Consider the following 17,196-nt stretch of genomic DNA (forward strand, 5'->3'; position numbering starts at 1 on the left):
TCTCGCCAGTGTTTGTCCCTAGATGAGTTTAGGAGAAGCGTCCCTCTAGGCAGCTTGCTCCTGTAAGATGACCTCTGAGAGAAGCTTGGTTTGAGTGCTAAAAGACTTAGAAGGATAAATTCCCCCCACCAGAGGAATTAGTTCATTGTGCTTTCAGTTTCCTAATGCAACTACAGAGAATAAGCTAAACTATATTCCCTCGCCTCAGATAAGAACACTGTCTCGCCGTCCTTGTTTTTAAAGCAAACGTCTCTCAAATCTTTTCTGTGCTTCTTCCTTTGGTCTTGCTGGACGTTAAATGATTCATTCTTTAATCTGCGGGTCTGTTTCACTGTTTGTAATTTTTTATTCATTTGCCCCTGCACACTGGGAGCAGCTGTGGATTAGAGCTTCGGCCCCCAGTTTGTTACCCTGTACAAATCATGGTTATTTAATCAAATAGAAGCAGTGGTTCTTCGGTTTCAGAGTCTGTGAATGCTGAGCGTTGCTCTCCTCTGGGGTATGTTAGCTGCTGTGGTGAGTCTGCTGTATTTCAATGTTGTTGCCTTGGCACGCCTGCAGCAGCACTGCAGTATTTCTTCGCTGGAAAAGCCTCCGAGATGGAATTTTCTTTAGCTCCTGTTTCATTTTGCTCTATCAAGACATCACTTTCTGTTTTGTTTTGTTTCTCACTGAAAAAATGTTAACTACATATATGGTAGTGACCAGTGCACTCCAACGTGTTGCTTGTTATGTGTTGTTGATCCAGGAATAGGGTTTTTTTTATAGGTATAACATAAGTGATAAATGTTAAAGTAAAACTAAAGGTAGCCTGACTCCACATCTATGAATCCCACATCTCTCATTTGTTCAGCGACTAGTGTTGTGCTAATATTCCCTTCTCCCAGCAGGCATCCTCACTTGTCATAGGAGATAAACAATGGATGTAATTAATAACACCGATGATGCCTCTTAGGCAGAGTAAGTGAAAACACCAGTGTGGCTGGCCTTTTGGTGTGTGGGGGGCTTTAAGAATGGGGACATGGTCACCCTCCTGCATAGCCAGGTAGCTTCCTTGTTATGTTCGTAATGTAACCGTGCCAGGGCCAAAGAAGGTGTACGGTACGGAGCGCTCACTCTAGTAAAACAAACTGGACTTTGGGGGTCAAACATGCTTGGGCATGGTGCGGATGCATTGTTAATCACTCATGTGACGCTACTCAACCAATCAAATCTGTATTATTAAGCATTGTGATGGGAGCCAGATACAGATACACACACAGACGAGAGTCGTGACGAGGGACAACAGTTGGAGACAATAGACTGAGAAAACAAAACACTGATCAAGAACGGACTCTTCCATGTTCATTCTTCCCACAGGCAGTTCAAAATCAGTATGACTCATATCTGAGACCCTGGTGATTATTAAAAGCAGTGTAGCGTCCCCCCTGTTATAATGTAACGCCTTCTGCTTTTTAGTCATTTTATCCACTCTGAATTACAAACTCTGTTTTGGAAGTGCTGTATAAATAAAGTTATTATCATTAAGTCAAAAATGATGCTTAGTTATGCATTATGATAGATGGCTCTATCATATGAATCACGTGTAGCTGGTCAACAAACAACCTGCCTGATCCTCCACTTTGAGCTCTGCTCTCGGAAGAACTGGTTTCACTCACCACGTCGTAGTGGCCGTGCTGCGCTGCCAGGTGGAGAGGTATCTGTCCTTCATCTGACTGGCCGTTGACAGATGAGCCAGATTTCAGCAGCATCTTCATCGGCTCCGCCTTCCCCTGCCAGGCTGCGTAGTGCAGCGGCCGCATACCTGCACACACGCAAACAAACACATACACAGGATGAACATGGCTATCACACGCTGAGATATATGATAGTATTGATCAGTGAGTGTACAGCGTTTCTGTGTGTGGAAAGCTCACATTTCCTTTTGCTATTTCTGTACGTACGCATGTTTTCTCCGTTTACGTGTGTGTGTGTGTGTGTGTGTGTGTGTGTGTGTGTGTGTGTGTGTGTCTTTATTTGTGCACATTCTCCCCCACCTTTCTGGTCTCTGATGTCGACAGCAGCCTGTGACTCCAGCAGCAGAGTGATGAGCTCCAGGTTCCCATTGAGTGCCGCATGATGCAGTGGAGAAAACCTATAGTACACACACACACACACACACACATACACACACACACAAAATCATGGTTATATGTGAATTACACATATTTTCAAGCTTATTACCTCGCCCTTTATTTTTTATGTTTGATGAATGACAGACGCTTCCAGTTTTGCTGCTTTTAAGGTATTTAGACCAAACACTCATGTAAAAACTAGACTGCACACACACAAACACACACAGGTCAGTCGTAATGGAAGAGCTTAGCATGACAAATAGATTTAATAGCAGAGGATTAACATCTGAGATGGGATGGTGGGGGATGAAAAAATATGCACAGGGGGGAAAGGTATTACATTATGGAAAGGATACAGTGTGTGTATATGTGTGTGTGGGTGAGGCCAGAGGGTGTATGCCGGGTGGATGAGATTGACGTCAGCCTTGATGGATATGCATGAGAAGGGGACAAAGACAGGCAAACATAAATGTGCACACACACACAAAAAAAATCTCTTTCTCTGTCTCCCTGACACGCACCTTCTACTGTATCTCCCCCACTTATATCAACAGTGACATGTGTCTCCTGACAACACTGACACAGCCAGCTTTATGAGGGTTCTGACCTTGGAGTGACAACCATCATAAAAAGGTGGCGAGTTTGTCCACATAAACAGTCAAAAGTGCAATAAATGAGGTTATCAGCGTCTGCTCCAGGCCAATGTCATGACAGAGGAGGCTACTGAAGAGATAAAAACTGACACCATGTTTGTTTGATCAAAAATGAAGCTCAATAGAAAAACTTGAGCACCCTGACCAGGAACCTCTGCCTCTATGGACCCATACACACCACGAATACTTTGTGCACATGCGTGGTGAGATAATCTATCTATGAGTGGCTATGTAAGATTAATAACTGTGAATAATATGACGATGGTGAAACAATGTGAACTTTGTTTTAGAGCCAAACCACCAGGACACAGAGCAACTTCTATCCCGACACCATCCTCATAAAAAAGAGTTTTAATTTTATGACTAATCCAACTGGGATAAGATCAGGTGAATATAAGAAGGAAAACCAAGACATTTTCTCTCTCTGCAACCTTCAAGTGTAACGCTTCAAACAAGGCCACAGTTTGCACATGTGAAATCAATACCATATTTCATAGTCCATATTGCTTAGGTAGCCAAATTAGCTGAGCATATCAGAAAAACAACCCAGAGTGGTTTTCATCAAAGAGCTCACGCTCACAGATCTATACTGCTCAATCTGAACTCCATCTCATCTAAATGAGTGGAGCCTGGAATGGAACTGACGCCTCCCCCTGCTCCTCCATCTTTCTCCATAAGAACCCATCTCATATGGATGTGTAGGTTTCATATGAAGTGTATTGCGTAATTCATCCTGCAAACTGAAATGTAAAATGCAAATAGAGACTTTGAGGCTGAGCTGAGACGGGATTAAGAATGGTTGTGAACCAGCACAGAAACACAGAAAATTAACCTAACTAACTGAGCGTTACTTTCAAAGTCAAGTTGCATCGTTTCATCAGCTGATTACATTAGTTTGCGGGGTTCAGGGTCATGACAATTAAAAGATAGCACCTGTAGAATTTCCCTTCTGTGTAGAAACTAACACTGCAATAAAGAGCAATGCTCCGTGTCTTCCACATGGATCACCAGCTGGTGGGAATGCTAACTTTTAGCTTTATCCTCCATCCATTTGCAATAAATCATATATGTAGCCATCAATCACATGTTTTAGGACTACTTTGCTACTAGGACTACTAAGTTTTTGCTGAAGCATACATAAGCTGGACAGAGACGACGTTTGTAACCAAACTAGCAGCTGGGCAGCTAATTTTACCCTAATTAGCCGGCTACAGCAGCTGCACTGGATAAAATCTGCTGGCGACAGGTGTCAGTTCAACTAGCAGAATCACACTGAAGAGAATTGAGAAGATTTTGTCTGCCTTTCAAAAATGATGAACAATTTTGACCGGTCAATCTGTCACCGTTACTGCAAACTACACATGTGGTGTGAGAGAAGAGTGCTGACAAAGAAACAGTAGCTAACAGTCAACTGGACTGTCATCAAATTGAAGGGATGGATGTATATTTTTGGTGGCAAGCTTTAGTGAGAACGCTCGTTATAGCAGAAGATAGCACTGAATAAAGGAGTCCCACTCACTGTGTGTGTGTTTGAGTGAGTGTGGAGCAGCATATTAAAGAGCGCTGCTCTCCCACAGTGACCTGCTCTAGTTTATTCACTAAAGATCACCCATCACTTCTCCATCACTCTTTTGTGCTACTTTCCTTTGTTTTCATTATTATCTTATTTCCCTCTTTTCTATCACCTACTACCCGTTTACCCTGTTATGTTCCCTAAATGCTTTTCTCCATCTTTTCTTTATTTACTTTCTAAAATGTTCACAATGATCACTGCTGCTGCTAATAATAATAATACATGAATACATACTAATTACAATTTTTTATATTTCTGCATTTATTTTTCTTTTGTTTCTCTGTATTTTGTTATTGCTGCATTTTCTTGTATTGATATACTTTTATACCTGTCGTGTCATGTAGCTTTTGTCAACTACAGCTGTTGAACACATAAGTACAGTATTCATATAAATACTTAGTGTTTTTCACAGCTGAAAACACAGGTCACACTGACCCGCCTGTTAACCTGTTAAGAACTAGCCTCTATTTTGTGTCTCTGCTCGATAATTAACAGAGCGTATCTCTGCAACTACAAGGTCTATTTAAATAATCAAGGCATCAAATTAAAGGGAACACTTGATGAAATATTTGCACAGATGTGTAAGTATAAGTATATATGTCACTGGGTCCGCGTAAATTAAGTTGGCACACAGCATAAATAAACAACTCTTATGCTAATAAAGTGAATCAGAACTAGAATCAGAGAGGTTTTAGTACAGAGAGTGGAATATCCAAATGTGCCATTTTGGCACATTTTGGCACATTCTGGCACATTCTGGCACCCTATGTGCCATTTAAAATTTCTCAGGTACCGAACCACATATTTAACTTATATGTTATCATAGATGCTCAAAAAATAGCCCAATTGGACTTTGCTCGGGCTTAACAGGTTAAGGGACGCTGACATTTCAGCACCTGTTGAGGTGACAGTGTTCTGATCATTGATCAACAACACTTGTGACACCCTGCGTTGCCTCGGCTGCTGGCTCAGTGTTGTTAACTACGTCAGGCGCTTCTCACTTCTCCCTCGAGCTTGATATCAGTTTTTTCCTTTTCACTTTAATAATGTGATTTGGTGTGTGTGCCTCATACTTTGAGTACAGTCACTTATCTTCTACCACTGTTTTTTAAACTATACATCCATTTCATAATTATAAAGCTGAGTTGTTAAAGGCAATACATTAAACCAATGATCCCAAACTGGTCAAGTCCACATTTACCCTTAGACATCAGATCAATGGTATATTTCCATCCATCCATTCTAACCGTCTGTGGACCTCCATGCTGTGAGGAAACTGAGCTATCCACTGAGCTGTTGTCCAATTTTGTTTGAATAAATGAAAACACAAATAACTGCATGAAGTGCACCAAAAAATTCATTCAGGCTCATTTGTAGTGGCTAAAGATAACATTGTCTGAATACTTATAAAATTTCATGTTTATTGACAGTACTTAAAAATAAAATGGCTGTTCTGTAAATACACTACATTTCATGATGTTTTTGACAAAGCTCACCCACTCAGATCGGACCTGCAGTGTACTGTTGCACACTAATTGGAAGCGCTGCCTTTAAGGCTATAGTCAGGGAACAAAAGTCCCCTGTGCAGTGAACGCCACAGATTACATAAAAGACTGTCACAAGATTGGCTGCAGTCTCGCTCTACAAGCTACACAATGATACAGTATTTCTGGTTATTCTCAGGTACGTTTATAGTATAACATATAAATATGCAAATTACTACATGTCTGCTTGTCTGCTTGTCTCTGTATGTACTTCAATGTTAAGCACACTGAGTTTACTTGTCATTAAAGTGCTTAAATAAATAGTCAATAGTACAATTATTGTAACATTTTAGTAGAAATAAAAAATCATCATATTACTTAATACACAGTAAAATGGGCCATGTGGGAGAAATCCTATGGAAGCCCAGTATTTATGTACAAGCCTTATATATGAGCCTTAAAGGGGCACTATATAATTCAAATTCAGAATTTTAATATTTACAATATTAATTAGGTAATCATACAAACTTTACTTTTAAAACTTTTTTCCCATAACAGAATAGAAAAGCTTTTTTCAGAGGAAAAAAAGGTCCCCGAACACTGTTTGAAGCTAGAAAGGTGGCAGGGTCCGCCACATATAAACAAAGTAAAACAGTATGAGTATGTGTTGTCTTTTAAGGTCAGATTGTTTATTCAGTTTTTTTCAGTCATGAAAACAAAGAGAGTTTGTTTATTTAATTTGCTCAGCCAATGAAGATCTTTCTCCTCTGATTAAAATGTCTTCCCCAGAACTAAATGGTGCACCTTTAACCGGAAACCTTACAATAAAATATTTAGTGGAGATGTCGGCACCATTGGACCTTCCTGCAGCCATAACTTGACACGCTGATCCCTCATATAACAACAAACAGTGAGCAGACAGAGGAGCGATCTCACTGCGCATGTGTCATCACCCACTTCTGCATCTCAGCAACAACTGCGTCTTCTTCCCCTCGCTTCCTCCTTCAGGGTTAAGCAGGGATATCGTTACACAATGCTCCACAAGGCTAAGTAAAACAGCACTCTGTGTGTGTGTGTCTGTGTGTGTGTGTGTGTGTGCAGCCCCGCAGAGTGTGTCATGGGGCTGCATGTATGGGTAAGGAGGAGGGGGAGGGAAGCCCTTGCTTTTGCCAAGTAGTAAAACCTGCTATGCAATATTTATACCCCACTTCTCCTTCACAAATCCGCCTCTCTCTTCCTCTCTCCATCCATCTTCCTCCACATCTCTCTCCTGCTCTCCTCTCCTCCCACTTTCAGCCTTTAACAATCTCAACTACTTCCCTCCACAGCTCCGTCCTCGGGGGGATTTCGTCTTTCATCATTTTTTCAGCTGAACACCTACTTAGCATTGTCCATCTTGCAGAGCAAAGCTGAGTCAATCATGGTACAGTCTTTCATGTAGTCTGTGGTCGTCAGCCTGAGTCATTGCACCAAACTATAAGCTTAACGAACATGCAGCTTTATATTTATTGTGCAAAACCTAAGACTGGTATTCTGATAGCTCCTGTTCAAGTATTCCTTTAAAACACAAGAGGCTAGCTGTGCATATACCAGACTACAAGTCAGAGCCGCAACTATTTTGATATTCGATTAATCAGTTTGAGTCATTTTTTAAAGAAAAAATTGTTTAAATTCTCTGATTCCAGCTTCTCAAATGTGAATATTTTCTGCAGTAGCACCATGTCAAAGTATTATTTGGTTTGTTGGCTCTAAACCTTTGCTATGGATTAGTTAGACTGGCTATGGTTGCTAGGCTCACAATAGCTATGGTAGCTAAAGCTAGCTCTAATATTAGCTTTGAGGACGTCATCGACAGAGATATAGCTATGAAATAACTGTCATGTGAAAAGCATCACGTGTAAACATTCCATTATTTAAGGTGCTTCTGTATGTTGTAAAGACAGAAGAAAATATGCAAGAACACAAGCACATCCCCCTCCAGGGGCCGGCATATGCCGCTGAACCACTAATGGCATGCCATCAACCACCTCTAGATCTCGCTTCTCATGTTCTGTGGCAATAAACTGAATATCTTTGGGTTGTGGACAAAGCAAAGGCATTTGAGGACGTCGTCTTTGGCTTTAGTAATCCATTAATCAGGAAAATGATCAGTAGCTGCAGCCTGATATATGACACCAAAGCACGTTATTACATTGCTAGGGGAATATATATCTGACTAGCTTGATCACACCCTCCCCCATTTTAACACACATACACACACTCTTTTCATGATGTTTCGTTGCTGCACAAGGAAGGAAGGAAGCTCATACATCATGTTGTCCTGTGTCTCTGTTCTTTGCTAACCAGACCGTCTCTCTCCCTGCCTGTGATGTGTGTGTGTCCTCAGGTTTTATCTGGCCATAAAACACACTCTGTCATTAATTCCGCAGATTTCCAGATCATCTCAGAAGGAGTTGATGTCTTTCTCAGAGATTATATCTCTGGCTGTGCCCCGGAGGTGCGTTAACGCAGACAGGAATTCATCCAGCCTATGCTTAACAAGGGCGACAATCTATTCTAGTAAAATGTTCTCTCACGTCTAAGACCTCGTGGCTATACTGTCAAAAAGCTACTTTGAAAGTGTTAAGATGACTCACTTAACTTATCTCATAGTCATATTTACCTTGAAGGCAGCAATCACTTATCATAGAGGCTTTTCTATCCATGAATGGATGTTTTGATAGCGTCATCATTTCCCCTTTAGCTTCACAAGGCAGAGAATCACTGAGCATAGACACCAACCAACCAGCGACATTAATTTCTCCTTCTAGTTTCTGAAATGTTTCCTCTTCTCTCTGCATTTTGATGGAAAACGTGGCGAAGGGACAATCAGGACGACTGAGAAAGATCCTGATGGGTTGGAACCACTTTGGGCTGACTGACTGAAAGGTGCTCTCAAACCAATCACAATGTTTGTTTAAAATAACTTCCGGGGAGAAAACCCCTGCGTCACATGGCTTACATACAATTTAACTTCCTTCTTTTTTTAAGAAATGCTTGTTTAATGATTTCATATCTCATTAAAGGGATAGCTGGGGTCGTTTGATGCTAACTTACAGTTAGGTCTGAAAATGACAACAGAAATATACAAGCTTGCTGATTTCACATATCTCTGCAGTGCAAATTAACTACCACTTGTCTGTGCAGTAAGTGATTTGCACAGTCAGAGATATCATAGTACACCTCTACATACACATAAACACACTTACATACAGTGCATATATTGTATAATTGTAGTGCTCTCAGGTCTCGAGGGGGATCTCCTTGTCAGGGTTCACAAAGAAGTAAATGCTTTGTTGTTGTCCCATCGGCAGTCCGCTGTGAGACTGTCTACGTCCCCATGTGACAAACCTTCTTCTTCTTCTGTCTCTCTCCTACATGTCGCTCCATCACCGCTCTCCACTCTGCTCCGAGTCTGCTTTCTAATTATCTTACTATCCTGAAAATACTGACAAGCGATTGTTGGTTTTTAATGACGGTGCAACACCGGCTGATTGACACCACTTACGAAATGCTATCAACACACACGTAGACACACACACACACAGCAGATGAGCAAAATCTGTAGTGAAAGATCCCAATTAGGACCTCTTTTCTTACAGAGTGAGTTCATTAGGAGTCTCCAAGCGATTGCCAAGAAGAGTAAATGAATCTAAAATGAATATGCTTGTGCAGACTCATTAGTCATGTGTGCTCATTATGAAATTACATTCAACTTGATCCATGCATTTCTATCATAAACTTTATTTATGGCTTATTTGTTCAGCAGAAAGGCAGACACAGCCGTGTTTGCATCAGCCAATATGGAGGGTTGGGGGTGTGGGGGTGGGGGGGCAAAGAGGCAATAACAGTAAACACACTAATTAGATTACACTGTTCGGTTTCACTTAGAGTGGCAAAGCAGCGCTGTGAGGATTACTTTTGATCTTTATCTTTACAGAAACCACTTTATTCAGAGCAGTTTGCGGTCTTTTGGCTTAGTTTAAACGACTCTCACAATGGCTGACGCTGGAATGACTCATGGTTGTAGGAATTTGCATTTCTACACTGCGTGGTGTCCCGCTGCACTGTGCAGAAAGTCATGTATCATGGATGAACGGGCACTGCGAGTGCCAAATTAATGGAAAAAGTAAAGGGCCACCACGAGCATCTGGAACAGGTCCAGTGTTTGTATCAGATGAACCAGCTCAGGTCTCCTGGAATTCAATTATGGACGAATAAATGCTTCTATTTTTTAACAGGCTTAAACATTAAATGACACATTCGATGTGTCACTCAGTTAGTCTTTTTAGACATACTGCAACACTTGTTTATTTCACATTCTCTCCAAAGTTTAGGTAGGATTTAAAGCCGGTGAGAGAATTTTCTTCTACTCATATGCAATATTCATAAAATACAGACAAGAAAGCCTGCTGCATAATAAATTAAAATGAATGAAATACAGCCATTAAGGGTCTGTTAGAGCATCCATCATAAATGAGCTGCATTATAAGATACGAACAATGCCGGCAAAGCCATTCTAAGCTACACTGGAAATGTGGCTGCGTAAAGACTCTCGGCGCTGGAACTTCACTGATTGCTCAGATAGACACCACACCAACTACAACTTGTGGTACCACAAGCCTCGTTCACAAGACAAGCAAGTGATGGGTGCTACTACTGTAGTATCACTGCGGATGAGGGGTGGACATCAGAGTGAGAGGGTGCAAACGAACTGAGAGCACAAGTAAGTGAGACAGAGAGAGGGAGCCATGGTTGAGAGAGCTACCGAGGAAATGAGAGGAATAAAATTGTATTTCTTGATAGTTTCATGGTAGCCATGTTCCCAGGAGTCTCCTTTTCATTTATATATTAAATCAAACTCAAACACCAGAGTCTGGAAATACAAAGAATAACATGATGACTCTGTATGACGTGTATGAATACTAATATAATTGTATTTCTGTAGTTTGCATGGCTCTTCAAAACATATTTCTAAGATGTGTTTTAAACTAATTTCAAGAATAACTAGTGTAGATTGTGTGTCTAATGTCGGTGAGTGTGCGGTCAAGAGACAAAGGAGGAGCGTGGGCCTGACGGTGAGTATGAAGTTAGCAGTATCTTAGTAGCTGTGAGCGTAGTGATGCAGTGTGTGTACAGTTTAGGCTATGTCTTGGTGAATAAATGCTTCCTCAAGAAGACTCGAGCCAAGTTCCCATGTCTTGCTTGCCACCTGCTAATGAGAGTCAGCCACGGAGATAGTGGCAGCATCAACCCAGGCTTACATAAGGTGGACTGACCTTAAAGGTGGACCATCTATTCTCATTTGAGAACAAAGAGACACTTTGCCGCCTGCCCACATAACTTTTCTAGTGGAAATTTTGCTATTTCAGGGATTCAGTTGGGTTGAGATCTGGTGATTCATCATCATTTACTGTAAATACCTCTTGTGTCCTGCACAGAAGCATCTATATTTGCTCTGTTTCCTCACACATTTATTTCTTCTTTTCCTTTTTAATTGTCACCCATTTGTATCATCTGTCTGTAAAATCCCATCAGCAGCAGACTGCATCTGAACAAATTATGTGATTTTACGCTGCGAGCCTGTTTTGTTTCCGCTCTCCATTCTGTCTGAAATTAGTGGACATGCTTGTCTGCAGCGTCTTAAACCTGCAGAATTGCTCTCCGTGTCTCTAAATACTCTCTGTACACAATGAAACCAGATTGCTAGGATGTAGGCCACAGTCCTCCACTGATGCATTATATGGCATTGTTTAAAATTGCAGGGAAAAGTGATGTTGATTGGGGTTTTTCGTTAATGATCAAATGGCATGAGGGACTGTGGAACATGGCGGTGCAGCAAAACACGAACAAGTACTCACAAACAAGGCTTTCAATGATATTAATACTATCTGTATGCCACACATACACACATAAACACACCATTCTAGTCTGAACTTTGAGTGGTATCAGGGCTAATCCTCCAGCTTTTAGTACTATAGAGACACAAGTCAAGCTACCAGGATAATACAGCTTTTATATGAATGGGACCGGGGGAGAGAGAGAGGGTGGATATTAAAAAAGAGGGAGAGAGGAGGAGGAGGGGAGTATGTAAGAATGGCTTGCGGGAATGGAGATAGTGAGGGCGAGAAAAGGAGCGAACAATAATGGAAAGAGTCACTCACCCGTCTGTGTCCTGGAAGTTGACATTCACTTTCTTTGCAGAACCGAGGAGCTCTGAAACACAAATAAAGTGGAACATTAACGTGACGTTTGAAGCCTGTAAATCATAATAATAGCCAGACAATGCCTCTTTATGATATAACCCAGCAATATCGGTGCTGGGTTTAATGTTTACAACATCATTGTAAGATACGGGACGATGTTTTGTATTCCATTTCAAGCCAAAGAACCAACATTTTTCACTTTTTCCTCATCCATTTCTACAGAATGAAAGACTTCTCGATTGTGAAAATGCCATTTATTATGAGTCATATTGTCATCAGATTTTCTCGCCTGCTGTTTGCAGGAAATAATTTGTCCATTTCCTCGTGTTCGGGCCTCCATGGTGATAATACACATCTCTCATTTAGAATATCTGATCATTCGGAGCATGCTCCACTGTGTAAGCATGGGGTAATTCAAATAGAGAAGCCACAATCAAAACCAATACAAATATTATAAAAACATACAAAATGTCAAACTGCTATGTGAAAGGCAAGACAAGTGTATTTATATGGCAGCATTAAGACACAAGGCAATCCAAAGTATAGAAATACATTAAAGGAGACATGTTATGCTCATTTTCAGGTTGGTCATTTTATTTTGTGTTACTACTAGAACAGGTGTATATGCTTTAGTGCTCACCGGTTCAACACATTGGTGTTGAGCCCCCTCCTCAATACCAAGTCTCCTCTAATTGGTCAGCTCACACACGCCTGACCCAGCACCGCTAACAACAACAGAGCAGCTGTACTGAATTAATTCTTGCATGCCAAACGAGCCACTAGGCATTGATTATGTCAGTGTGTGACTCCATGACACAGTGTGATGTCACAAAGTCATATAATTAAAGGCGACAGAGACTACTGACGAGGTGTTTCAGGAGCAGTGTTTTCTGTGGGACAGAAGAGCTTCTGTACATAAAACACTGAAGGAAGGAAAAAACCCATAGCATCATAGGTCTCCCTTAAAAGGAAAAGACGTTAAGAAAATAGATCAAATACTTAATGCTGTTCAAGTTATAAAATAAAGTATTACAAACACTACATGTGTTAAAACAAATGTGCTGCTCAGGACAGTGCATCTTTTGGGCCTTTTTGTTTTGGGGTTCTGAGTGCACAACATGCTGGGCTCAAAAAGCACTTTGAGACTAACATGTGTGTTAAATGCTCCTCATGAATACATTTAAACTGACTTTTGCAACACTCCACACTTGAGCACAGATGGTGATGTTGCATTATGTATTTACATTACAGCTCTGTAGGTTGTAAACAGACAACACGGTCTCATAAAAGTCTGTCACAAAGAAGAGAATGTAAAGTTGAACTGAATGTGAACTCAAAGTAAAATCCCTATACTGGAAATATATGACGAAAGCCAGCTAGACGATAGCTTTTGAGATGCTGGTAACCGGACATCATTACCTTCGGACACAGCCAGGCTAGCCATTTCCCCCTGTTTCCAGTCTATGTGTTAAGCTAAGCTAACAAGCTGCCGGCAGTAGCTTAAAGTTTACTGTAAGGACGTCAAACTTTTCTAGAAATGTTGTGGGGAGGAATCTGTTTGTCTTGGCCAAGGACGTTATATTAAAATCTGGACACAGTGTTGGAGGCGGAGCCCCATTCATTTCTATGAAAGCTGCTCAGTGGCGCAGGAAGCTAAAATGGCTTCACAGCTATAAAATTACCTGGATCTTCCATGTTGTTGGGCTAATAGAGCATGTGCACTTGAGACTTCCACCAACCGAGCCAGCTATCTTGAGTTTGGATAAAATAATTTAAACTTGTGGCTCTTCTAGACTTTCTAAATTGACCAAATTGCTCAAATTCTGACAGTGACACCAGTCATTTCACAAAGGTTGTGAGGCTAAAAAAAAAATTTGCCAATTACACAGTCAGGCCACTACAAAAGGTGGTTTCAAAGCCTGCCGCTCTTCCTGGGCTTGGTTTTGGCTCTCTTTCTGTCTCACAGTGATGTCACTGATTTTCTCACTCTATCCATCACAGCACAGGAGGCAGCATCCATAAACTCTCTCATGATATGACACTGCTAAATACACACTAAATGCCTTTAAACACATGCACAGCTCATAGAGTGACTTATTACAGGCAGTGGAAGTCAGATCATGTTCACACATAAACCCATGCTAACACATCACATGCAGACACACTGTCCGCTGTCTCCTCACTCAACATTCTTCAACTTTCACCCGCGTTATTTTACATTCGTTACCCTTTCATTTGTTTTTTCATGTCTTATGTGAGCTGATGATGCAGCACTGAGGCACGGCCTAGATGAGTCTGTGCCCTCTGTTTCTACTTTCTCTCTTTCACAGTGCACTCATGCACACTCATGCACACTCATGCACACCACAAACACACACCCACACACACACACAGAGCCTCCAGGGTGCAGGAAACAGGACAGTCCCTCTATTGTGGAGGAGACAGCTCCCAGCGCCACTGGGAGAGGAACATTGATTTCCTAACAGGCTATTTCTGGCCGCTAAATGCAGGGATTCACACACACACACACACACACACACACACACACACACACACACACACACGGACCAAGAGCTTTCAAAGGCACTATCTACATCCTGTGTGTTTGTATGTGTATGTGTGTGTGTGTGTGTTCTTGTGGTGAGAGGGGTAAACCATAGATCCACTAACATGCATTAATACAAAGAAGTGGCGACGTCGAGGAAAAAAAGATAAAGATGTCGGAGAAACTGACGTGAAACATTTTGAGAGAAAGCAAAGAGAGACAAGGATAGAACATTTAGAAAATTTAAAAATTTGGGATAGCACTCATAAGAACCATACAATGACTGGCTTCTTCCCAAAAAAGAACAAACACATCCACACACACGCACGCACACACACACACACACACACACACATTAGTCTTTGTTCATGGTCTTCCACATCTGTACATCTGTCCAGAAGCAGTCAACCATGACCTTTGGCCTATATAACGTCATCAGACCATCAAACCTGACCCCTGGTCATAAGAAGTCCCGTTATGTGACAGGAAAATAGACACGCCCTGATGAACGGGAAGAAAATTCCCTCGTTTAATCTGATGGTGTCTTTGACAGGGACTGAAGAAAAAACCTTCCAGTGGGAGTGTGGATGCACACTATCTTAAGCTGCCACATCTGTGTCATTTAGTGATTTCCTACATTTCTGAAGCTAGCTGTCGCTACACCTATCACATTTTCATTTCTCACACGGCACATATACCATCTAAACCATCTATTTTTTTTTATACCATAGGTCAGTGATTTCAGAAAAAGAGAAAAGTAGACTTTTCATTTCTAGCCGGTGACCCTCGATTGTGGCGGTTGAAATGACAACTGTTGCCGAAAGATGTGTCAGCTTGCAAGCTACTTTAAAAAAATAAAATAAAATCACTACATGTAGCCTGTTGCCACCAAGAAGACTTGGAAACAGTCCATGTATTTTAAGTGTGTGAAGGAAAAATGTAAGATGAAACCCTTTTTTCAAACATAACACCATTTGACTGCTTCGTCGTTGATATATTTGTCAACAGAACTTCTGACATGAGCCTGCAAGCGAAACATGGCTTTGAGAATAACAAGTGTCACTGGGGCTGCTGGAGCATTAACTTTCTGCAATCTAATGAAGAGAGCCGCTAACGTTAGCCTGAACTCTGATAGCATCGAGGATTGGATCCCAGACAGTGGGGAAACGCTACAGTGTGCAGCTAGTCGTGAATTATGAGCTCTTTGACTTACTGGGCATGCTAATGATAGCAGATCACATAGGGGCAGATAAACACTCTGTTTTATCTGTTCCACTTTTGATGTTGTGCTTTTGGTTTTGGAGAGGGTGAGAAAAAAGAAAACCATCCAAACTCTAAATGCCAAGGATCAATCTCACTAAATCCAAAGCTTGATGGACCTGCTGTGTCTTGTTACAACTCTGAAGCTACGAGTGGACAACTGTTGTATGGGGAGGGGGTTTACTCATCTGTAGGGTGGGGAAGAGTCATGCTAGCAAAGTAATGAGAGCAATTTGCCTGTCGGAGTCCAACATGCAACATGTTTTGTGGCTGAACTTCGCTGAAGTCTACCAGGGCTACATTCATTAAACTAATTGGCCTCTCTGCCTCTTCTGTGATGGATTTTTCCAGTTGAACATCCGGGCTAAGTGGTGAGTGGATGTCTATTGATGTTAAGGATTGTGTAGTTGTGCCTGAAATCCATCATACCAAAGAAAAAACACGTGAATACCAAACATTTGTCCAACATTAAGGAGAGAACAATGTGTTTGAAGAAAAAAGATCAATTTTCTTATAAAACAATGGTAAAAAAACAAAAAGTTTAATGGCGTATGAACTCTTGGTGATTAGTAACACATGACAGGTCATTAATAATTTCATGCTGTTTCTTCCAAACAGTGACTACATAAGAAGAATGACCAGCAACGGGACTTACATGCTGCAACATGCAGTATTACAGTAAAACTGAGCAGAGGTTAATTTGTTTAAACCAGCATCACAATGAGCTTCAAACTGTGAGCAGTGTGAACAATGTAAAGTGAATATATTGATTATTCTCGGTAGACTAATCAGGCTGAACAATTTAGAGACACACGCACACACACGCACACAAACACACACACCTGGTATATGGGCAAACTGGGTGATAAATACCTCCTGCCAAAGTTTTTGCTGTTGCATCAGTGTGTGACCATGTCTGTGTGTGTGTGTGTGTGTGTGTGTGTGTGTGCGTGTGTGTGTGTGTGTGTGTGTGTGTGTGCGTGTGCGTGCGTGCGTGTGTGTGTGTTGCTCAGAGATGCTGGACAGCAACATAGCAGGAGACAGTCATAACAAACAGTGAAACCATGGTTATGGTGAAGCCAGCCAACCGAAAAACACACATTTCTCAAAAACAGTCCAAAACTCCACACCCACATTAGCGCAAATCACATTGGATCCACACACACACACACACACACACACACACTGTAAGAACTCATTAACACGTTCATGTTCACACAAAAACTACATGCACGCTTAAATGCACAGTGAGAGTATACACACATGCAAAAAACACATAAACCATCTGCTTCTCCATTTTCGTTTCGTACATAGCTGCAGTG

At 41.3% G+C, this 17,196-nt stretch overlaps 1 protein-coding gene across 1 annotated transcript in view; it reads right to left on the reverse strand.

The window, feature by feature from the left end:
* Nucleotides 1-17,196, reverse strand: part of caskin1 (CASK interacting protein 1) — a 95,463-nt gene that overhangs the window by 32,539 nt on the left and 45,728 nt on the right. The window contains exons 2-4 of the mRNA XM_073494617.1: nt 12,028-12,079; nt 2,037-2,134; nt 1,659-1,804 (exon numbers count right to left, since the gene is read on the reverse strand). Of these exons, the coding sequence (XP_073350718.1) occupies nt 1,659-1,804; nt 2,037-2,134; nt 12,028-12,079 (296 nt within the window). The remainder of the gene's footprint in view (nt 1-1,658; nt 1,805-2,036; nt 2,135-12,027; nt 12,080-17,196) is intronic.

Source organism: Pagrus major, chromosome 23 (assembly GCF_040436345.1).
Source record: "Pagrus major chromosome 23, Pma_NU_1.0".
NCBI lineage: Eukaryota > Metazoa > Chordata > Actinopteri > Spariformes > Sparidae > Pagrus > Pagrus major.